Here is a 23,744-nt window from a genome sequence, read left to right as displayed (position 1 = left end):
GGTGGGCTAATGACTTGAAAAATGAATGAGCTGCACTGTGTGTTCAGTGCCATTAGCATCAGTACTGTTATCATCATAGTTTAGTATAATTTAGCATGCTAACATACTAAAGTATGATAGTGGTCATGTTTAGGGTTACACCTGCTTAGCATCACCACTGTCATTGTGAGCATGTTAGCATAATGGGTTTGGTTAGCAGGCTGATATTAGCCTTTAGCCACTGTGTCTAAGAAGCTGTAGTATAATACATCCATGACAGCGTCACAGAATCACTAGCTGATCTTGTTGAAAACATCTAGAGAGCAATTAACCCAACCGGTATAGTTAATATATCATTTTATTCCCCAGTTCATAAGCTATACACAAGAATTAATTATTATTTTCCAGCAGACACAAACTATATGCCTCATGGACTGAAAATACAGTAATATAATAATTTTAGACCACTGTACTTTTACTTTTACAATAAAAGTTGACATTATGAGACAAAAATGAAAAAGCATGAAGACAAGAGCATGTTTTAGTGTCAGAAATGCTGATACTTCTCCCTCCTTACAGTTGGAAACCTACCAGACAGAAATATCTCTTACGGAGCTTTCCAAAGAATGAAAAATATAACAGGCAGATTTAGAAACCTTATTAGACTGTTAGATAAAGCAAAAGCCAAATAGGAGAAACACAACAAAGTTTTCCTAATAAAAAGATTTGATTAATAAATAGTTAATTTTTTATGGATAAATGAAGCTTATTTATTCATCTATTTATACACTCCACCTGTTGTTTCACCTTCAGTGGAATCAGACAATATTAGCACACAGGCTGTTTACGCCATTTTCACTGGACTGAAACCAACACAATACCAGGATGCCATTTTGAAAGATGTATTCTTCTCCATGAAACCTGACCTCTAGCTTTTGGACTTATGTAATGGTCTTCCATCACGGTAAAACGCAGAGACATGGGGACACCAGTGCTGTGCACAACTGAAGTCAGCGCTTTCAGCCCGTTCGGTCAAGCAGAACAATGTGTGTCTGCCCAAATGAAGTTTAGTTACACTTTCTCACAAAGGCACAACACTGACTTGCTGTATAGTCGTGGGCACCACCTAGCCCCTGGAGGTAACATGAGGCTCAATCCTGACGACTTGGCAGTGTTGGGGGAAAGTGTGTCACAGGAGCTTATGTGTGAGAAAAAGAGCAGGACAGATAGAAGGAGAGTTGGAAAGATGAGCAAATTAGTGCCAGTAAGAACGTTTTGTTTGTTCAGTGGACAACTTTCACACAGATGTTGCCAAGTGTTTGAATGGACCTTGTGTCCCTATATTTGGATAGGAGAAAAGAAAAGGCCATTACATACAACAGTATCTGCTCTACAAACACACCCAGCACCCTTTGAACAAGTATTGTAATTCACATAGTTAATTTTCAACTACATACATAAAAACACATTCATGAAGGGATTTGTGATAACACTGAAAGCGCATACTTTGTCGACACAACAAATCAAAATTGCACATTCAATACATGTAGTTATCTCCATAGGAGATAGTGATAACGGTTTTTTTGGGGGTTTTTTTCAGTTTAATAACGAGTGCATACCGTGGATTTTAAAATATGAGATTTTACTTTTGAGATAATTGTATCCTCTTTAACAGAGTGCACAGAGACACACCCTCCACACTTCACGTGAGACATCCTATCAGATGCAGACAGACTGATTTTGAGAGGCAGTAATCATGGTGAGAGCCGACAACAGAGCAGACAACTCTGGAAAGGGATCCTTGCTTTTTTTTGATCAGCGGCCGCGGCACGCCTAGGGGCCAGGCGGAAGGACCTGAAAAACCAGCTGCCTCACATTATTACTCTCAGCGAGGAGCAGCGGGTGAGCAAGCGAGGTGCCTCCTCCTCCTCTTCACTCTCCTCCTCCTCTTCACATAAACACTCTGATTCCCACAGAAACCACACACATACACACACACACGTACACACACTCAGGAATCCCTGCTTGTTTTTAGACTGTTTTGTCCTTTGTTTTTGTCTGTCCCGTCTGCTTTACCTGTGGGACTGTCACTTTAGCAGCACCTGGGACTTAATATTCCTCTCTTGAAGTAGCTCACACACTTTACTAGTCCCTCGTGTCTCCCTCCACAGAACTGTGGACTATGCCCCCTTCAGTCAGCTGAGGGAGGGGGCTCTGCGCTGTTCAGGCTCCCATCTAGAGAAGGCAAAGAGGGGACGGTTAGGTAAGTCACAAGGCTAATCACAGCTTATGTCTCCTTTCTCTTGGTAGATTTAGAGTTTCCACCTAAACTTTATCACTTGCGGATGAGAGTCATTTTTCACTGTGATTGTGTGTGCGTGTGTGTGTGTGTGTGTGTGTGTGTGTGTGTGTGTGTGTGTGTGGGGTGGGGTTCCCCCAGACAACATGGCGAGACAGCGGGTGAGTCTCAGGTGAAAGGGAATAGCTCACATTCCAGGTCTCAGATTAATAAAGCTGCTGTTACTGTTGAACCAGTGGAACGACACAGATTTATGTCTGAGTGAGGAAGATTCAGTTTCAGCTCCCATCACTATCTGCCTCTGTATCTCTTATTGATAAGTGATTGTTTGATGGAATGGCTGCATTTATCATCACATCAGTTGCCACTACGTTGTAGGAAAATGTGGCCGCAGCTTGTACAGCACTGCTGCGCTAATTCAAAGCTCAACGGTCTCAGTTTGCATGTGATGCAAGTGTAATGATGGTGATGTGATAATTTGTGGTTTTCTGACCAGGGGGAGTTGACTGTGTAGTTCTAAGAATAGATTTTAGTTTTCTAGTTCTTCTGGTGTGTTTTACTCCTTTTCACGCATTAAGTCGGGCTATAGTCCTTCTTGTAAAGGTTATTGACTGTGTTTACATGCCAGCTGTGCATAAACTGCTTCAGCAAAAATTGGGCTAAAATTACAGTTTGGATTACCATAAAATGTCACTGGGACAGAGACTAGTTTGTACAGTATGTTAGTTAAAGTAATATGTTTTTATTGTTTTATCATCTAGTTATTGGTGTGTTTTTGTTTGACACATGGGTAGACTGTAAAAAGACAGATTTAAACCCCCAAGGCACAAAAACCTGAAAAACAGGCAATAAAGGGCAATAAACAATCTATTGCCTCTATCCAGGGTTCACAATATGACATCAGCTCATTTTAATGATTAAATTATTCAATTAAAGAGTTTACTAAGCCGCCAGACTCAGTCATTACCACAACCCAACCCTACCTGGGAAATCAGAATGAAGTGACCATTTTCCCATGAAAAAGAAAATAATCTTCTGGCTGGCTCAGTAGATGATAAGCATGTAGTTTCTTTTGTTATCATTTTTAACTCTGATAAGCATTGTTTGGAAATATGTGAGTCTCGAAAGCATACTGTACTGTACACCAGCAAGCCAAGTTTCTGATGAAAAAAAATACAATAGTCATACTAAGCTATGAAGTAGCTCAGAGCAATAAACTCAAATTTATTATGAAATGCTAGATAGAAATTGATCATTTTAGATAATGTAATGCAACTCCAAAGGAAACTCAGCTCTACTACATGACTTTATCGGATCACAAAACTCATGAGGAGCCAGAATATCCTGATGGGATGATCAAAATTTCATCCCAACCAGTTTGGGCAGGTCTCTCAGTTTTCATCAGGCTTAGAAATACCTAAATAAATGACTCCCACGGAAGCTCTTGGCAGCCTCTGATTACAGTAAATAAACTCAGAAAACCATCACTGCCTGACAGTAGCTGTCAAAATGTCAGTTTTTAAAGTTTTCACAGTGAAACAAACCAACCAGCATTCAGTCTCATCCATATCATCATCTTCATGTTTGAAGAATGATAAAGTTTAGTTTAATTCATACAAATATCAGTCCAGTATTTTGTATCAAAACAGACACTCATCAATCTGTTTCAAACTCGGCCACTTCACACAATGTGACGTCTGGAAAACAAGTGGTACGGGAAGTTTACATCTGACAGATGACCTCTCTGCTGTGACTTCCCCCTGCAAGCCTGCTCTTCCAGGCGAAGCTGAACTAATAGCTCCACATATGTCTTATTACCCTGCTTCAAACTGACTGCTCAAATATTAACCCCGACTGCCATTCGATGAAGGTCATGCTTTGAATGTGTTCATGAACGTGTGTGCACAGGAAACATGCGGAGGGGAAACAACTTCACCTGGTTTTGCCTCATATTAAAAAAAAGAGGAATCTAAATTGTTCCTTTTCTGTGTTGAGAGACATCTCTCTGAACAGACCAATAAATGATTTGTTTACTGAGGGTGGAAGAAAGGATATTGAATGTGCAGTGTAGGTGAATAGCTGCAATTTGTAGAACAACAAACAAACTATTATTACACTGCAGAAGATACTGACGTCTGAACATAATGTATAGCCTCCAAAAAGTAAAGCTAAATTTAAAAAAAAAACAAAACAAAACTATTCAAATTATAAATAACTGATTAATTCCAATAAAGCTTATCCTCTGTAACTGTAACACGGATGCACATAAGTGAGATCAAATTTCACAGTGAGGTCAATGTTACCTCCTGCACAAGATGCTTTTATGCTCACGGTATACATATTATGACGCCAAATAAATGAATTAATATATGAAGTCACACTTACCACAACAGCTAAAAACATATCAAGTCTGTAATATCTTGATGCAGCCAATGAATATTCAGTATACTTGACTTTGTGGTTAGCACTGTTGCATTACAGTAAGAATATCCTGGCTTCAAATCTGTGCAGGTTTTTATGATAATGTTGGTCTCTACCAATTCTTACCCACATTTTGAACTTACTACCTGCTATTGTTCTTCACAAAGTCACTGAGCTTTACTGGCAGTCACATTTCAATTTCCCCAATAGTTTTCCCTTCCCTCATTGTGACAATAGAGAATGTGACTCAACACTTCTTCTGTGGGTGACTAATTTGAGATTAATACTGTATTTCAGTAGTGTGCAACCTGGTAGAGAGATATTATGCAATACTAGACATTGTTATACTGCCATTCCCTCCATGTTGGTCAATTCCTTTTGGCTAGACATCAGATTTCACCTTCACCTCGGGCGGTCGTCTTTCAGAACTTTCAAGCATTTCTTTGTTTGTTTGTGTTCATGCGTATCACTTACGTACTTGTGCTGTATGTGCTGCTCAGGCAGAAGCGAGCACAAGCTGTTTCTATTCTAGGAAGCCCAGTCATGAACTGGCTGTAGGATGGTGATCAGTACACGGATTAGTTACGTATTGAGGGGGAGCATGAGGTGTGTTCACTGTAACTGTTTCCTCAAGTGAGGGTACTCCCTATACTTACATGACCTTTTCCACACCAAACCTACACCTAAACCTAACCTGCAGTCACTCTGATGAACAATGTACGACACACCCACCCATCATTGATGTAATGCCAGCTTTTGCCAGGGCTACAGTCGCATGCGTTATACATGCCATTGAGAAGCGTGTGATTTTCTAACTAGAGGTTACGTCAAAGAATCATTCAGGTATTTAGTTCAGTAGCAACAACATAGTGACATACAACAAAGGTTTTAATAACCCAGTTTTGCTAGAACATGTGTAGGCTGTGAAAACAAATCTCCCTCCTGGAACAATAAAGAACGTCTATCTGTCTTTTGCTCTCTGCAATCATGCCCTCACCTCTTTTTGACAAAAGCTGGTTCAAATAACCCCTGGTAGAATTGTGTTGTGCTGGCCAAGACAGTTTTTGTTTGGAGCTGGCAGTGATGTCCTCTGCAGCGGCTGCAGCACTGCTATGACAACGCACTACAAATAATCTGTATTCAGTAGCTAGTAACTTTGTTAAAACTAAGTGCAATTTTAAAACCGAGCATCAAAGTTTAGTTTCCAGCTGACTTTAGATGATGTATTTGAAAAAATAGTTTTTCCTCACAGGGTAGCTTTTCTTTCATCCATCTATACATTATTAAAGGTTTGGCAGAAATATGATTAAAGTGGTGATAAAAGCAACAGTAACAAGGAAATGTTCTAATATCATCCTTTTGTTATAAGAAGAAAACAGTTTATCAGTCATCAAATTAACAGCATGATTTGATCATGTTTGTCCCATTAGCATGAAACTTGCTAATTGCCAGTACAATCTTGTCCATCAGAATTATGACACTGTGAACAATATATATCTTGTAAGTATCCACACAGGGGTACAAAGTCCATACTGTACAGGCAGAATAGAATTGGGTCTATTTTATGTGGTAAATGAATGTCTTAGCTTATGTGTCTTTGTTTGGACCTAATGTTCAAATGCTTCTTTATATATTCATATTTACTGTACATTCAAGAACTGACGGTGTCTACAGATTCAGAAAAAAAAGGTTGATAACTGTTCTGTAAATTATCACTTGAGGCAATATTGTTAGTATTGTGCCCTTTAAGCATAACTTTGCCAACGTCATCAGCACGCTGTATTCTCCACCATGTTACCAAAACAGAGGTGTTACTAACCTTATACAGCATATGATCACTTAGCCACTTATCAGAAGCTGTCACCTCTGCAAACAGCAAACATGATATATGTCATTACTAATCTCGATGCTTAATAGTATGTCAACACAGGGAGAGTTGGTTGTGCAATATTTGCTGTGGAGCAGGAAGCTGGATAAGATGTACAGTACACACGAGTATTGAGCACTGGCTGTAATTAAAACTCCTTTCATCACATCTCAGTGAGAAAATGCCAAAATCCTAGTTTGAGGAATATGTTCTACAAATGATGACCCTGTTACAGAAAAAAACAGGAAATCTAATAATCTGTGTGAACTCAAGTGGGTATAATCTAAAAAAAATGTTTTAAGTGCTGAAGATAATACCTAATTTAAACAAACATCTACGGCATGGAGGAAAGAATGTTTTTTAGAACAATTGCTCGACATTTTGGGAAGTATACTTCTTCATTTTTTTGCAGGCAGTTAAATGAGCGGATCAAATATGTAGCTGGTTAGCGTAGCTTAGCATTAAGAATGGAAACAGGAGGAAACAGTTAGCCTGGTTCTGTCTGAAAGTTGCAAAATCTACCTACAAGCACCCATGATCTGAAGCTCACCAGTTAACATATTTTAGTGCCCCAGGCAGAGAAATAGTCTAACAATCCTCCAAATTGTCATTTTATACTTTGGCTTCAGTTTGGATTAAACAAATGAGATACAACCTGTTAATTAATGAGCCTTAGGAGCCAGGCCAACTGTTTCCCCCTGCTTCCAGTCTTTACGCTACACTAACCAGCTGCTGGCTCCATCCTCATTTTCCATACAGGCACGCTACTGTAAGCGTGTGTGAAAGAGAGAAGAGAAAGTGTATCTCCCAGCAGCCAGGTGTTCATCCCACATTTTATTTTAAGAAGCTTTTTGTGACCACACCAGCTACATACTTGAAATGTAACAATGGAGTTATAATATATTATTCGGCCCCAGGGTTTCATGTGTGAACTCATTCAGTAAAACAAAGGTAGAGCTGTCTTTTTTTTTTTTCTTGTCTGTCAGAAACCTCTCAGTAAGTCAGCCAGTGGTTTATATCATTGATAGTGTTTGGCGGTAACTTCACAGATTGTGGTGCTATGGACCTGTGGGTTCTGTGCATTTTATTGTGAATTTGAATGTAATCAATAGAACAGTCAATCTAACTTGGAGAAGAAAGACAGCATGTATGGGCCTTGTGTGTGTGTATATGTGCGCGTTTGTGTGTGTTCATGCGTGTGTGTGTGTGTGTGCACGCGGCTGCTCTTCCGTGTGCCAGGTTTTTCAGCTTTTTATAGCCGATGCAAATTTTGTCCGCTTGACGCACCTGCTCTGATTGTGCTGCTGTGCTTCACCCCCAGCAGACACAATACAACGTCACTCTATGTCGTAGTTGTGACACTGTATTGATGCAAAGCCTCTGTTTTCTTCCATGCACCGTATAATGTGAAGTATGGTAGTGTATTGAAACGATGACATGTTTACACACTGCACTGTTGGGATTAAACGGAAGCTGCTGAAGGTGAAGAAGCACCAAAAGACAAGTCACCACTTATTTCAGAAGTCAGCAAGACTTACAAAAGTACCCGCAACATGATGATTGTAGTGCAAGAGATGTGGAAACTGAACTAATATTTTATAGATCTTATCAACAAAGTGACTATGTGAGTGAGTTTCCAGAGCATGCAATATTTTTTTTTCATTAATTTTAACACATTAATTTGCATTGTCTGGTTTTAATTCTTTTTATAAATCACTTTTTAACCTTGTTAAGAAAAGGTCCATATAAATAAAGGTTATTATTATTGCTATAAAGGCAAATTATCTGGACTCAGGGGGAAGTATCAGTTATGGGGACAGCCCTGACCTACAGCTCTGTGCAGATTGTTTCCTGAACAGTATCAGTGATCCTCCTAAACGAGGATCTCGGCGTGACGCATAAGAATTGCATCACAGTAGATTATATGTCGATCAAGATTACGACATTTGAGAGTATGCATTGTTCAGGATGGATGACTATAAAAGTTATGATCAAGAGAACACGAATCGCATCAATACAGCGTTTTATTAGGAAGTGTACAGCATTATAAAGTTCCATTATAGATATTCAATAGAATGATTGAATAGTTCATTTTCTAGGTGTGTGTGCCACTTTTTCTTCACCTGCAGTTTTCCTTTTACAAGCTCAAACTAAGAAGAGATGCAGAAAAGATTGTTTCTGATGAGTTCATTAGCATTACACTGAGGAGAAGAGAATCTTTATAATTGCTGGTCTTATAAAATGGTTAAATAGTTTCCTAAAACAGCAGAGAGATGTATGTTTCAGAAAACAGGAGTACAAAGTGCATTGTGATGAGTGATTTAATCATTAACATGTGTTTTGATTGCTAATAAGTGTACAGTATGAGCTGTACTTAAAAATTATTTTAATAATAGCTGAAGCATGGCCAGGACATCATTCCTATACAGTAAGTGGTTCATACATGATGTTCTGTTGAGGATCCTCATTCCTGTAGTTCCTACAACGTGTTCATTTATTGCCACTCCCTCAGCTACTGGTTTTATTGAGAGCTGTGTTGCACAGATATTTTTGTCTTCAAATCACATCAATTCTTTCCTCGTCCTGTTTTTGTTTCCTTATCTAATCTGCAGAATCTGTTTCATCCATGTGGATATTATCCTCACATAAGTGTAGTGCTGCGTAGTCATGCTTTCACTGAGTATACAGTTGGCTAAAGCGATTTCTTTTTTGTTCTTGCAGGTTATTGCTGAAGATGCAAGCTTCAACTGTCTCACCTGTGACCAACACTACAGTTCCTTCAAACACAACCTCTGTCACAAAGTCCAGAGAACAAATTCTCATCCAGAGTAAGGATACCTCACGTGTGTGTGTGTGGGCGCCTGCTCACACATTGCGTTCATGTTTGTGTTTTGTCCTCCTTGTCCTCTGAAGTTGCATATTGATAAGGCACACCCTTGTGGATTAGGTTTTTGTTGTGGATACCATCAGATCTTAAGGAGTGTCCTCTATGGTGGAGATTCAGATCCAAAATACATCATATGATAAACCAAGCCTCCCTTTTAACAACCTATTGCATCATGCAGTCTAATCTAGATGGTTTGTGCAGGAGTGGCACTCTTGCATTTTAATAGAAACTATTTGCTGTGTTCTGTTTGCCTGTGAGCAATGCCGTTGCTAAGCTACTACACTACTTCTGGAGGATACACAAAATAAGTTGCACCATGAGAGACGCACATGACCAAAAAAACAAGCTTTCAATGTGCTGATCGCCGATTCCTCCTCTCTGTGTGTCTCTCAGGTTCCGGGGCTATGATCGCTGTCATTGTCATAGGTATCATCATCATTCTTACCATTCTGCTGCTCATCCTGAAGACATACAACAGGTGGGGCCACATTCCTGTTTCACAGGACAATTCCTTTATTCTGAGCCACAAAACAACAAGGATGCTATTTATATCTGCTTCTAAGAAGACTGCTACTAAAAAGCAGCAGCCTTTACATAGAAAATAAACATATTCATATTTATCCTATCACAGCAAGTCAGAGTTTCTTTGGCTTTTAACCTATAAAGTGACACAGTGTTTACTCATAACCCCTTTTACAGATCATATGTATCTGTAAGTTGCACAAGCATTTTTTTTTTTGTTTGTTTGTTTTTGTTTGTTTTTGTTTTTGTTGTTTTTTAACTAAATTCAAGGAAGGTCAAACAAAGTCTGAGAGGATTGTTGTTGTTCCCATTCTGCACTGGTGGCAGGAGTAGTTAGATCTTTTATTTTAGTAAAAGTAACAATAGCAGATTGACTGGTATTGAAGTCCCAAAGTACTGTCAGCAAAATGTACTTCAAATATCAAAATTAACAGTACTTTTTATTCAGTAGAATAAACCCTGTCAGTTTATTATAATATTACTGAATTATCATTTTTGAGATATAATTTGTAGGGTGCATTTTGTTTTGTAGCTGGTCATGAGATAATTGTAACTACTATCTAGTCTGTTGAGGAGTTTAATTCACAACAGTTCATCATATATTATAAGATGGTTTGTCCTGTGTGTGAAGTCTTAATCATTATCTTATTAATCATTATTAAGCATTATCTATCATGTCATGAATCTGACGGGTTGTAAATGATGAATGTGATAGAAGAGAATCAACTATTTCTTCCAAAGACTTTTCCATATATTTACTTAATTTATTTTTTTTGGAAAATACTGAATAGTTTTACTCTTTCAGGCTTCTTCAAATTCAAATTAAACATCGCAATTTGCTAAATAATTGTCTACCAAATAGTATGTGAGTAATGTGAGATTTGTTTTAACATCATGGTCTCATTGTTGCCAGGCGGACACATGTATCCAGAGTCCTGGGAGCCCGCGGTGGCTCCAAACCTCGTCCGAAGATGTCGCAATCCACAGGTCAGAGCAGCATGCCACTGAGCCCCGTGGGAGTCAACTCTGTGTCGGGAGGCATCGCCAATTCAAACCCAGCCACAGAGAATGGCTTCCAGCTGCCCAGAGTGGAGCTCAACAGCGTGGAGGGAAACCACATAGAGCAGTTCAGCACCACCAGCAGCTCCACTGTGGTCACCATACATGACACTCCATCATTAGGAAACACATAGCACCAGAACAGGCTAGCCTCACAACGGGCATTGACTGATGTGTTCACCCATGAACACATACTGTGTGCTGACTGAATCCTGTGGAAATTCAATCTGTGACATTAGTGTTGTCACTGTCAATCTCCACCAACTGAGCCACTGCTGGTGAATACATGGATAACGTCCTTTTGATATACAAAAATATACATCATGAACAAAATGGTACCAGAAACAGACACAATGGATTGCATGAAGGATGTTGCATGACAGAAAACTGAGACTTTCTTGTGAAGTGTTGCTTTTAGGCTACATTCAGTGTTCAGAGTTTAGTTGCCATACGTTTCTTACTGTTTGTATTCTTTGTTGGAGTCCCATCACCACTAGTACAATGAAGAAAATATGTAGTAAAGACTGTAATGGTTTGACAAAGTTGGTACATTTCTGTATTAAGGAGAACCATACAGGTTCAGGAGTAAATGTAGAATTAGTACAGTATAAGACAAAGACAGTATGACAGAGCATAACTAATGTGTGTAATGGTTACCAGTATAATTAAAGAAATATGTTGATATTTTGACCAGCAATATTTTGTACTAAATCCGGTTCATGTTGCATCATACTGTCTTAGTCTTCTGCCTAAGGATATTTTTTTTTACCATGTAGAATGAAGGGACCACAAAGCGACACAGAGTGCCTGTGTATCACGCTGACATGAATCCTTTTTAATTTGACGCCAAAGGATTTTGCACTTTATTTTCGTTGCTCCCTGTATTTGTATTGTTTGTGGTTCTATATGAAATGAGAAGAAGTGAAAATAAAATGTAATATTTGTAATTGTGGCTGACCTGTTTGTGATTTGTAATTTGTTGAGGAAAGCGTGAAGTAAAACGGGGAATGAAGTGTAAAATTATGCTGTAAAAGCCTCAAAGGCCATGAGGAAGCAAGAAAAGAAAAGAAAAGAAAAGAAAAGAGGGCTTGGGTATTTAAAAGGGTAAAAATGTATGTTTATATAAATTATTGCGCCATCAGCTGGTACCTTTTCGTCCTACAACATTGAAAAATTGTAAAGCTGCATTCAAGGTTACGCGAAATGTTGCAAAATATTGTGTTTCACAATAACACCTTCGTTATTGAATCGTTCGGTACGTGGGTTTTGTTTCCTTTAAGATAATTTCATATAATATCAATGAAAAGATATATTTGAAGTTGTTTTATTCATTTTGCAAACGTTTAAAATGTGTTAACTAGGAACTGGAGAACAGTCATTGAATGCGACTCCACAGCCGCTGTTTACCTTACGATGGCGACCGTAGGTGAGTGGCTAACCAGCCAGTTCTTCCTCTTCTTAAACCATGATACTGGCCAAGATTTTAATGGCTGTTTGTGTATTTTTAGTAACGCAACTATACGCTTCCTTCCCAGCATTAACAACACAAAACTAACCCAACGCGAGCTAACATTTCGAGGTCCATGCTAAGGAAGAAAGCTAAATAGCTAACGTTAGTACCTCAGGTGCTAACCGCACTCTTCTACTCTTTGCCCCGTTTTCGTCGGATCACGGCTCGGCTGTTGTTGACCACATGAGCCGTATAACGTAACCAGAAAATAATATAAGTAGGATATGAGGTGACATGGCGATGGTAAGTTGCTGTCGTGTTTTGCAGTGGAACTTCTTAGTCTCCTGCTGGTGTCTGTGCTGTGGGGCTGCACCAACCCTTTCCTGAAGAGAGGCACAGAGGGGTTAGAAAATGTGACAGGGACCAACAGAGTGTCACAGCTCCTGGCTGAGATCAAGTTTCTCTTCCTCAACATGAAGGTAAAGTCGCGCACATGTGTGAAATCATTACTTTTTCTTATAATTGGTCTAATTACGCCCTCTTCTTTGTCCAGTACCTGATCCCCTTTCTTCTGAACCAGAGTGGCTCTTTGATCTACTATTATACACTGTCCACCTCAGGTGAGTCATGCACTAGAGGTTTCTCTTCATCACTGTCTGATGGTGGCTGTTGTTATACTGAAAAACATAGGGTTCATTTGCAACATAGGGTGGTAGCCATGAAAAGCACGGGTGTAACTAACATCAATCATAGAACAATTCTGTCATTGACTCACCTAAGTGCAATCCTGCTGTCATTAATGTTACTACTCACACCTATGCTTTTCCAGCAATGACACATCAAAAATGTATTGACAAATTGCTTTGTTCTCATTCCATAGCCTTTAAATTAGGGTTTAATTACACTGAACATTGGTCTTTGTTAATCATATGATTATGTCTATTTTTCAGGAAATTCCGTGTCAGTAAGCACCAACTTGAATACATTGGAGTTGTCGAGTTTCGTAGTTGTGTTATGGCTTAGAAGTTGACATAAACACTATTTACAAGTCAGAAACACAAGCCCTTCTTGTCCACACTTTTATTGATTTATTTAAAGGAATGTGTTTTTGGAATATTCACTCTTCCTGAGTTAAACTAAAGGGGTAAATGACTTTCGAAAGTAATCATTATTGTGGGTAGAAAGCAGTAGAGACCCACCTCTGACCTCACCGCATTTCTGCCTAGTGCAAGAGGCCTTTTTCACCGCAGATGTTTTCAATTGTCATAGAAGGAAACGCACCGGGGTTATTAATAACTTTAACGATGATTCCCTTTTGTTCAGGTGTTCCAGTAAGTCATGACAGTAAGCCAGCATGCTCAATGGCAAGACGGGAAGTGCAGCTGTCATTAGTTTATTATTATTATTATTATTCATTATATTATTATTATTGTTTATTCATTCCTTTGCTTTTCCTACTGCAACATGTCAACATGTCTTTAATGGAACTTTACTGTTCCAGCTTAAACTGTGTTTTTCCCACATAAGTAAGTATCATTTGGTAGATAAATGCAATCTTATGCAAACACTACCAAGGAGATTAATGTATACATGTCAAGAGAGGTTAAATATTTAAGGGCAGCTGACTGAAGACTGCAATAAATGGTTATTTTTGTTACTGATTCCTTGTTGTTTTAAAAAATAATTTTTGAAATACATTTTTTGCCAATTCTGTTGATCCAAAGCTGTTGATTTGAAACAGCAGTATAAAAAAATCCTTACATTTGAGGATTTCGAACATTCAAATATTTGGGACTTTTGCTTGCAAAATGTATTTAAACAGGATTATCAAAATAGTTGCTAATTCATTTTCTGTTTCAGCTCTAATCTGATCCCACACCATGGTGTAAGAAATAATGGCCCTGCTTGCGGGAACTGATATTTCTACCAGCTTTTGTTTTGTAAAAAAATGAAAATGACTGTATTAGTAGTTTTCTTGGATAACATTAGATAAAGAATATTTTCAAATATAGGTCTTGTTGGAACAAATGGCTGTAAATGCTGATATAATGCTATATTATTATAGCTGTGCCTCTGTCACAGTCATCCTATCCTTTCTTCTTAGCCCATAGATTCATCAAAAATAAATTCAAGCTATGTGAATAAAGAAATACAGTTTAGAATCTCAGGATCTCGAAATTGCATGTGTTTTGCAAATCCTAATTAATTCTAATATTCAAATTCCTCTTAAGTCTTTTTTCGTGTTTTCTTAATCACAGCGGGCATTCTCCATATAGTGCAGAGTTTTGCATCAGACCATGTGTCTATAAAGTACATGATGAGTTGAAATTAGGGCAGATGTGAAGATGTTGGCAAATAATCCTTGAAAGCCTTAGTTAGGAAAATGTTAAATCAATTTTTCCCTCACTTCTCTTCTTATCCAGAGTTATCGCTTGTTGTTCCTGTGGCCAACTCTCTCACCTTCCTTTGCACTCTGCTCACGGGCAAGCTACTGGGTGAAGAGTTTGGAGGCAAACGTAAGGCACACATGTTGATGATACTGATGTATAATCACAGCCAGTGATATAAATTCTCATAACAACAGATCCAGGAATTAAGACGCTATACGCTTTAGGATCAAACTTTAGGCTACTGGAACACATTTAGAGATTTTATTGACTAATTCAGCAAAGTCAAAAAAAACAAGACACAAGTAATGTTTACCAAACATTAATTTACTGACTTGTGAATACATTACTGAGCAATGAATTATCTCCTCTCCTTTAAAAATACCACACTGATTGTCTTATGTCTTTTTTCAACTTTCATTTTCTGTCAAATCCTCCACCACGCACCTTACTCTCTGCAGAGGCCGTCGCAGGAATGTTTCTCACCACGGCCGGCATCACTCTGTGTGTTATAAGCTCCATCGACAACCGAGACACTGGGAAGCAGGATATGGCTCAGACTGTGCACTAACAGAGATCAGATTTAAAGGAAATTTCTCTGTACCTTCAAATGATTCCTTAGCAGGGAAGGAAAGAAGGACATGGCAGACTTAGAGCAGGACTGCAGGGGGCAATTTAGATTCAGGCAACGTTTCCTTAGAGCTGTGGTTCTGATGGGAGAGCTGTGCCTGAATGAACTCAGCGTGAGCTTCAGAAGTTGAAGTTGAAGGGGAGCGGGGTTCATGTAGGGTTCACCCCAGAGCTAGATTAGATTTATGATGCTCACATAGAAATCAGTGGTAGGTGGTTGTTAACTTTTGCTTGTAAGCACTGTGCTGCCCCGCCATGTGACTGCTATCTGCATAAAAATAGAGACCACTTTCAAATAAGGCTGGAGTTTGAAATGGACCAATTAGATGTCACCTCCTGGTTTAACAGGGGCATTTTACTGCTGCTGCCTTCTGTCCAATGTGCTGTGCGTTTAGACACAGGAGAGGACAAATTGCTGTTTAGCAGAAGGATAGTGCTGTTTTTCCTTGTATACATGATGTATTACTGGGATAGACACACCACTGTTTTCACTGTTTACTAAAGTAAAGATTTCTTCCTTTTTGAAGGAAGCATAAAGGTTGTAGTTGCTATAAGGGTGAGTGGCCTTGTTGTTTGCTCTCTAAACATATTTGGAAAATTTGTACGGTACTCAGAGATAAATTACATGCATAGTAATATATATTTTTATTGTCACAGTATTTATTTGACACAGAGCACTGTACAGATGACTTTGTTATTGTTGCATCTATTCAGCTTGTCATGTTGCTGATATCTTAAGAATAAATTGTTGGCAAAACATGATTCTTTGTCTGTGCTTTTCTCCATCACAAATTTCTGCAAATCAAAATACAGTAAGGCTTAAAATGTCCCAAAACACTGTTTCCTATGTACATATTGTAACTGGAATTAATTGCATCATTGATCATCTGCTCAATATCTGCATCAGAATTATCCCAGGAAAACAGGATGGACACAATATCATAAACATGTACACAATACAATGCAGTCAGAAGCAAAACTCAATAACTAATACAACTTTGTGAAGCTAATAATGTTCAGTTTTTTTTATTAGCTACACCCGCAGTGTGGTAATCTGGGCCACCACTCTCAACAACTATCAGACAGATTGCTATTGAGTTTTATGTCGACATTCACAGTCCTCAAAGGATAAATCCCTCTGATTTTGGAGTTGTTTTTAGTAAAATCAACAGTCCTCTCACTTCTCATTTTACACCATCATCAGGTCAAAACACAAGTTTGTCCAATACTTTGGTTTATGATCAAATACCTGCAAAAACTAATGAGATTCTTCCTCGGCTACACTTTGCGTTTACTGCCAATAGGCAAATGTTAACATGCTTACACACTAAACTAAGATGGTGCACAAGGTAAACATTACTCATTAGCTGTTTACCACCAGCATGTAAGCGCTGTCATTGGCAGTGTGTTAGCACACTGAGGCTAGCATTTAATGCAGATGCACCGAGGTACAGCCTTTAAAAGCTGCATGGCTGTATTTCATGCATGACTGTAGACTTGTTTTCTTCAGAGGTGTTGATTTTACTGTGTGATCTTTTTCAGGGTTAGTTAATGGAGTTGTTGCAGTGGACTGTATTGTACTAGAATGAATGATATTGCATCCACCCCCTGTAGCCTTTGTTCTTTTTTTTTTTTTTTTTCTTTGATGAGCAAGTTCACATTTTTGTCTCCTAAATTTTCTAAAACAAAAAAACAACATAAATGAATGTTGTCACTTGGCTCATTACCGCAGCTAAAGTACTACCGGTTCTAACATTCATTTAGCCACACAGGTCATGTTGAAGCAGTAAACAGTAATTGCTTGGTTATCTGCCTTGCATTTGGCTGTTACTCTGCTGATGTGACCTCCTTGATGAATCCTCTGTGCTCGTCATTCACCAGTCGTCCTGATGATGGTTCTGTTCTACCGTATTTGACAGAATGTCCTGTGGGCCGTCCTGTTAGAGAAAATAATTAAAACAGAGTAATTAAGCAGACATTTTCATTGGGCCTGTTTAGAGAGGAAAACTGGTCCTGCGCTGATTTAAAACGTGAAGTGGGTAAACTTACTTTTTCTTCCTTGTTCTTTCCCTGAGAAGTGGACGATGAAGGCCTTGACGTTGAAGGGGGGTGCTTCTGCTCAGGTTCCTTTTTAAATGAAAGACACAGTGATTGCTGACTATTTTTTTGGTATCTGTGTACTACTCAATGTAAGCTGTTACTTATTGTTGGGTTTGGGTTAGGGTTACTTGTGTATACCAGTATTTCGGCAGCGGACTTGTCAGTCCTGGCAGAGCCTTTTGTCCGTTCCACACCACTTTGTTCAGATGACTGAGCCTTTTATAGGACAAAAAGATGACATCCCAAACGCGTTCATCCAGAAAAAGTCAACTGAACCTTTTCATTTGGACACTTGTATTCTGATTATCTACACGTAACCACCCACTCACACATACTGTACCTGTTTTCCGTCATATTTGTGTAGGTGCTCTCTCTCATTGTGCTGCCTGCGCTTTATAATTCGTGCATTTGGTTTCAGTATCATCCATGTTTATGACAGTGAGCAAAGGATTTTACTCTACATGGAAATGAAGGAATACTATCACAGGGACTCTCAATGTCCTATTCATCGCTCACATTGTGTAGACTATAATCTAGCAAGGGCACCATAATAAATGAATACGTGAATTCATTTCTCATCCGGACCATCATGGACCCATCATCTTCTGGTGTGATCATTGTCTAAATTATACCCTTGGTGAACGAATGTGGAAAAGTCATGCCTACCTGCTTTGTGCTGTGCAGGGGATCATCTGTGTTGTGGAGTTCCTCATCTTCCACCACCTCTGCCACTCTCTTAAAGAGGAAATCATAGACAGATCCAGATCAAGTGTTTTAAGCACGTGCTTACATATAATTAATTTATCTCCTTGAAGTATTGTTTTACCATATAATACAAATACAGTAGCAGCATTGTATCACACAGTTATAGGACAGAAAGGACACAGAGATGACTGGTATGTTAACCTGGTCAACAGGAAGCTCTGTAGCTGTGTTTTCATCCTCCTGCACCTCCTCGGCTCCTCGCACCTCCTCTCTCCTCTTCCGTGCTGCTCTTTTAAATACGCTAGGCTGGACTGTAATAAACACAAATCAAAAAGCTGCTGCCGCGTCACTCATTAACACGAAATGAATGATGCTCATTTGGAATGTGAAGACATTCGATTGTAGGTGTGATAAAATTAGATTTGATAGGGCTCCTAACCAGATCCACTACTGAGTGGCAGTCTTGTCAGACCTCTGTTTTTGCGGATCTTGACCGGCCTGGCAAAGAACGCAGACGTCTCATCTGCTCCCTGTCTCCTGCTCCTCTGCTGTGTGGCTTGTGGAAGTGCAGCCTCATCTCCTGTCGACTTCACCCTCCGACCATCTGACTGAAACTCATATGATGCAACTGAATATTACAAGAAGCCTCCTGCAGTGTTTGTCTCACTAGTGTATTCAGTGTGTTATGCAGTATACAACAAACAAATTAACAGCCCTGATATAGCTTCTGTAGTGTGAATACAATACAGAGGAGGATTTTTTTTTTTTTACCTCTGGGGAGTCGAGAAGAGCTGAGTCACTATACTGGTCTTCTGGACCGCTTCCTGCTTTCCTGTTCTGAGAAAAAAAAAAACACAAAAGAGGTTTTGTTTTTCACTTATTATCTTCTGAGTCCTCTCATACAGACCTGAAATGTGACAAATGAACTGTAGGCTGTAGTATAACAATACTAAGATATGAAAATAATGTGTGTGAGTTACAGTATAAACTGAAGGTACCTCATTTCTCCTCAACAGCCTTCTCTTTCCTGGGTAATATCTACAAAATATCAACAAAACATTGTAGTGTGAAGAAAGTAAGTAAAAAAGTGCACAGTATCTTTCTGTCCATGTTCCCTCTTGTCTGACAGTCATTGTGTTATTCTATAAAGCAGAATAGCCGAACAGATGCACACAAACGTGACCTTGCATAACAATACCTCTCTGTGGCTTTTGAAACCAACAGCTCCACATATGGAAGTTTCTTGAACCTCTCGGTTCCCACGGCAACATAGCAGCGGCCAGTCTCCAGCTCCCCAGCTGAGGACACAGTGGCTCCTTCCAAAGAGCACAACCTGATAAAGCAAAGGGGTTAGAGAGGTGTTTAGCTGATTTGTCACTCACTCTCCGTCTGTATTCCACAGAGAGTATGTGTGTGTGTGTGTGTCAGACAGTGTCACTGACCTGCGCACAGCTCCAGTTCGCAGGCTGACCTTTTCTGTGACCAGACTCAGGATCTGCTCCAGATCCTGCTGCATGCTCCGAGGAATGATGAATCGAAATGGCGGACACAGGAGATCTCCGTTACGGAAAACACTGAACAGAAGCATTAAAGGAGAGGTTTATATTTTTTTTAAGTCTGTCTGAAACAATATACTCATATGCCCATAGGAAGCGTTTTTGATCACTATAATTGTTCCTCTTGTCTCTACTGGCCTTGATGAGACCTTCTCCTGATGTTATTTCTGCATAAGACATGGGGAACAAAATCTAGTGTCCTGGTTCTGCAGAAAAAAGCATTTCGAAGTTCAGCCAAAGCTGTTGTGATGATGGTGCTAGTGGAAAAGTCAGAGTATCACCAAAGTCATTAGGTGCCATCATCTGAGGACAGGGTAACTGAAAACTGAGGCACTGGTGGCACCACAATGGATCATTAAAGTCGCCAGGGTCCACCCTCCGGGCATCGTGAATACCTGAATCAAATTTCATGGCAAACCATTCAATAGGTGTTGAGATATTTTTCCTCAAAGCCAAAAGTGTCAATAAGCTGGTCAAGAGGAAATGTCAGGGGATCAAAGTAAGATGGACTCATCCTCAGGGGATCAACATCTAACCATCTAACCAGTAACCGTTGAGAGTGTCACTGTGGACCAAAGTGGTGGACTCAGTGGGAGAGTGACATTGCCATCCCTGCAGCTATATGCTGCTTTTAGACTTGACTAAAAACAATTAATAATTCAATTTGGAAGACAACAATCGGATTTATGTAAGTCTGACTGAGGCCTGAACATCCCTATGGACACAAAAAACAATTACATCAATGACTTTCAATATTACTACTTCATTTTAAGACATACTTTAAAAAATGTGAACCTAGCATTCAAAGAGAGTCTCGCAGATACAAGTGCTATGAATAATTGTATGCGTGTGTTTGCCTTTTGTTTGTCCAACTCACTGTATAATGCAAGGTACAGGTATAAACTTCCTCCATTTGGCTGAAACAGTAGGCCTCTGGGTTACTTTTGCCTGGAGGGGACATTCAGAAAATCAGATGCATTGTACAGCAGAACATCATAATCTTGTCATTTTCTCAGCAATATTGAAAATTCCCTTATTAGGTTTACGTCATCCATGTCCTTCACATCAGTTACATCGCACGTCCGTCAAAGCTAAATCAGTTATCTCAAATGTGAAACGACTGACTAACTATTCTGCTCATGTCAGCTCGAAAGCTGCAGCCATGGAAACTAACATCACTTCAAGGCTTCTTCAGTGGCACTTTCACACGGCGTATCTGATCTGAGGGCTCCTCTCCACGCTGTTACCCATGTCGTCCCATATCAATGAAATCTGGAGCCAATATCCGCGTCTGCCTCTGATAACCTAGCTGGAATAAATCCATCAACTCGGAACAAAAACAGACATTGATAATCTTCCCTTATTGTTTTTACTTTTAAGGGGGCAGGCATTTAATTTATAGTGTGTCTGAGCAGAGATGGAGGCATGGGGAGGTGAATATAGGCATGAGGCCTGCCCAGACATGCACATAGCCCTGATAACACTGTGTGGAAGCATAACTCTTTGTTTCACCCACAGGATCAAACACACTCTTATACAGACACACTTCCTCCTGCATTGCTCCACAGCAACCACAACACAGGCATTTAAGACTTTAAAACCCACGAAAAAAAAAAAAAAAAATCTCTCTTCCAAATGGCAGACATCCAAGGCACACACACAATTACTCTCCACTCTTTTATGTTTGGCAGAAAAGTAACACATTGCTTAAGACTGAGAGCACACTCTGCGTCTGAAAACTCGCTCCTGCCAGATGGTCAGAATACAAAGCGAGCACTTGGTCAGTTTCAGTGGCTCTATGTGTGTGTGTGTACTTGTGTGCGTTGCTTTGAAATCGGTTTTGAGTGAATTTTAGGAGTGCTTCTGCCTGCATACAGTCATCATCACGCTCCATCTTCCTGTCAATTTATAGGAAAACACTAAAGAGTAAAGGATCATAACTTCTGATACAATTTGTAACGCAATCCAGATATAATTACTGACTCTAATGTCACATGAGAGCCTTGAAAGGCCAGCCCACTGTTTGATGGACAACACAATCATTAGCCTATTATTAACAGTAATTTACATGACAACCAGTGACATCAATGGAAGGGTACATGCAAAGGGTGACCCATGCACACACACACACGTACACACACGTACACACACACAATGTGCATCTAATCTAACTAATGCCAACATAACAGTGTCATCACATTTATAAGCAAATATGAGCTTGTCTCGCTAATGGAAAATCCTGCACTCAATTTCCTATTTGACTTGGCAGGGATTCAAATGGATCAACTTGATATGAGCGCAGTGTGGCCTGGTGGTGCATTCCTCCTGGTTAGACTGGGATTAATGAGTCATGGACTGTGCTGTAGGCCTAAAAAAAAAAAAGAAAAAGGAGGCAGCCCATGTGAGAAAATAAAAGCCTACCTGGGTTTCTTTGCGGGCAGCAGGCTGCTTTTTTGCTCCTACGTTCAGGTAGCTATACATGAAGACAACACATAGACAAGAACAGAGGGGCCAACAACAAATTCATTTGCCATCATTTTAGAGACAGAAAGCCTTCGTTAAAGGAACTCGACCCCCGTCAGCTATCAGCTCTCTACATGGCTTTTTTACTCACTCCAGTTTCTTGAATCTTTCAAAGCCAGCAGCAACATACTGGGCTCCTGTCTGAAGGTCCTGGAGCTCTGAGACCCTGGTGCCCTGCCTGGGGGTGTACAGGGTCCTGACAGCAAGAGGAGCACCAATGTTCTGGGTCACTTCATTCAGAAAAGCCTCCATAGTGGTCACTTGTCGCTGGTTGACCACAAACCTCCGTCCGTTGTAGAAGGGGTCACCATTCCTGTACACCATCACGCTCTTCACTGGAGGCAGGACAGTCGTGGCTGCAGTGCTGGCAGCCATCTCTGAGCCAGCTGTTACTCCACTGTTAGCTGTTAGTCCACACACAAACACACACACACACACACACACATACACATACACACACATTATTCTCTCCACTCATATAGTTTCCAGTTACATTTTTTGATCATTTTCATACAGAAGACACACTCTACAGTTTTGGGGTCATGCTCCCTCAACAATCACACATTAATACAAACACATGATCTTTGATCCATACACACTGCTCAGTCAGTCACAAGCCCGGTGGAGGATGAAGCAGGGAAATTGCAGGATTGAAGGCAAAGGTGAAAATTAGTCCCCTCTGTTGTTGTGGTCTGTCTGGACTCCCACTCACGTTCTGTTCCTCTCTGTCCCCCTAACACACACACACATACTACTCCACTGACGGCGGTGAGTATTTCCTGGTTGCTATGGCAGCACAGCCAGCAATGACTGGCTTCGCTGGCCAAACCATCGGCAGCAACCACAACAAAAGACTCAGACAGAGGAGGGGAGAATGGGTGGGTCGCTGTGTTGTGAAGCTGAATCAATAAGATAACTTCTACACCCAGTTGTCTGTATTTTCCTGAAAATAATTACCAAATATATCACGGATATTAGCATTAGGAAGCAAGTGTAAGACCCAGAAGGTGACAGAACCATGACAGAAGATCCTCACAAGTGACTATTCTTAGCCTTTAAAAATTGCTTCTTTCCATGGGTGCTCTTTAATGATGTTAATACCATAAGACAACAGCAGCCTAATAGGAGGCTCTCGTCAATATTTGTAAGATGAACACCTCATGTGCTGAGTGAAAGCTCATTCATTGTAACCCACATGGGAAATTTGAGCTTCCGTGAGACAACTTGTTTAGAGCTGAGGATCTTCCCATGAATTGCTTTCAATAGAGATTCTACCTATACAATAGTTAACTACCTCAGCCTCTCAGAATTTATACTATGAGGACAATATAAATGAAACAACAGCAGTGACAAAAACAA

At 39.8% G+C, this 23,744-nt stretch overlaps 3 protein-coding genes across 8 annotated transcripts; 2 read left to right on the top strand and 1 right to left on the bottom strand.

The window, feature by feature from the left end:
- Nucleotides 1–1,681: 1,681 nt before the first annotated feature.
- ncmap (non-compact myelin associated protein) lies at nucleotides 1,682–11,986 on the top strand. 2 transcript variants are annotated; one of them, XM_071499021.1, is made up of 5 exons: nucleotides 1,682–1,881; nucleotides 2,151–2,242; nucleotides 9,288–9,394; nucleotides 9,847–9,931; nucleotides 10,889–11,986. In XM_071499021.1, the coding sequence occupies exons 3-5, from the start codon at nucleotides 9,301–9,303 to the stop codon at nucleotides 11,166–11,168; spliced, it is 459 nt and encodes a 152-aa protein (XP_071355122.1). In that variant the 5' UTR covers nucleotides 1,682–1,881; nucleotides 2,151–2,242; nucleotides 9,288–9,300; the 3' UTR covers nucleotides 11,169–11,986. The 2 variants fall into 2 exon arrangements, with proteins under 2 accessions (XP_071355122.1, XP_071355123.1); XM_071499022.1 differs by having other exon boundaries at nucleotides 1,725–1,894.
- Nucleotides 11,987–12,133: 147 nt separating this feature from the next.
- On the top strand, nucleotides 12,134–16,263 carry tmem234 (transmembrane protein 234). The gene is made up of 6 exons (XM_071499023.1): nucleotides 12,134–12,289; nucleotides 12,396–12,460; nucleotides 12,812–12,963; nucleotides 13,038–13,104; nucleotides 14,908–15,000; nucleotides 15,333–16,263. Exons 2-6 carry the CDS (start codon nucleotides 12,448–12,450, stop codon nucleotides 15,440–15,442), a joined length of 435 nt encoding a protein of 144 aa, XP_071355124.1. The 5' UTR covers nucleotides 12,134–12,289; nucleotides 12,396–12,447; the 3' UTR covers nucleotides 15,443–16,263.
- dcdc2b (doublecortin domain containing 2B) lies at nucleotides 16,142–23,610 on the bottom strand. 5 transcript variants are annotated; one of them, XM_071499006.1, is made up of 14 exons: nucleotides 22,981–23,610; nucleotides 22,477–22,789; nucleotides 22,284–22,335; nucleotides 20,740–20,810; nucleotides 19,749–19,880; nucleotides 19,505–19,639; nucleotides 19,305–19,344; nucleotides 19,078–19,143; nucleotides 18,746–18,920; nucleotides 18,508–18,617; nucleotides 18,268–18,336; nucleotides 17,740–17,817; nucleotides 17,551–17,628; nucleotides 16,142–17,438 (listed from the first exon to the last, which is right to left on the bottom strand). In XM_071499006.1, exons 2-14 carry the CDS (start codon nucleotides 22,758–22,760, stop codon nucleotides 17,376–17,378), a joined length of 1,353 nt encoding a protein of 450 aa, XP_071355107.1. In that variant the 5' UTR covers nucleotides 22,761–22,789; nucleotides 22,981–23,610; the 3' UTR covers nucleotides 16,142–17,375. The 5 variants fall into 5 exon arrangements, with proteins under 5 accessions (XP_071355107.1, XP_071355108.1, XP_071355104.1 ...); XM_071499007.1 differs by having other exon boundaries at nucleotides 22,985–23,610; XM_071499003.1 differs by having other exon boundaries at nucleotides 22,477–23,610.
- Nucleotides 23,611–23,744: the final 134 nt, after the last annotated feature.

Source organism: Trachinotus anak, unplaced genomic scaffold (genome assembly GCF_046630095.1).
Source record: "Trachinotus anak isolate AG129_WGS33_773 ecotype Australia unplaced genomic scaffold, CSIRO_AGI_Tana_v1 ptg000015l, whole genome shotgun sequence".
In the NCBI taxonomy this organism is placed as follows: domain Eukaryota; kingdom Metazoa; phylum Chordata; class Actinopteri; order Carangiformes; family Carangidae; genus Trachinotus; species Trachinotus anak.
Note: the sequence above shows the minus strand (reverse complement) of the source record. Positions and strands in the feature narration are given on the sequence as shown.

What these genes read in the sequence shown, in the direction of transcription:
- ncmap (XM_071499021.1), top strand. Translation starts at nt 9,301, where the DNA reads ATGCAAGCTTCAACTGTCTCACCTGTGACCAACACTACAGTTCCTTCA. An exon ending in AGAACAAATTCTCATCCAGA is followed by an intron (nt 9,395 to 9,846) that starts GTAAGGATACCT and finishes TGTGTCTCTCAG; the next exon opens with GTTCCGGGGCTATGATCGCT. An exon ending in ATCCTGAAGACATACAACAG is followed by an intron (nt 9,932 to 10,888) that starts GTGGGGCCACAT and finishes CATTGTTGCCAG; the next exon opens with GCGGACACATGTATCCAGAG.
- dcdc2b (XM_071499003.1), bottom strand. Translation starts at nt 22,847, where the DNA reads ATGTGTGTGTATGTGTATGTGTGTGTGTGTGTGTGTGTGTTTGTGTGT. An exon ending in CTGCCCGCAAAGAAACCCAG is followed by an intron (nt 20,811 to 22,283) that starts GTAGGCTTTTAT and finishes TGTCCCCTCCAG; the next exon opens with GCAAAAGTAACCCAGAGGCC. An exon ending in CAGAGCTTCCTGTTGACCAG is followed by an intron (nt 18,337 to 18,507) that starts GTTAACATACCA and finishes TTCCTCTTTAAG; the next exon opens with AGAGTGGCAGAGGTGGTGGA.
- tmem234 (XM_071499023.1), top strand. An exon ending in TTCTCTTCCTCAACATGAAG is followed by an intron (nt 12,964 to 13,037) that starts GTAAAGTCGCGC and finishes TTCTTTGTCCAG; the next exon opens with TACCTGATCCCCTTTCTTCT. An exon ending in TGAAGAGTTTGGAGGCAAAC is followed by an intron (nt 15,001 to 15,332) that starts GTAAGGCACACA and finishes TACTCTCTGCAG; the next exon opens with AGGCCGTCGCAGGAATGTTT.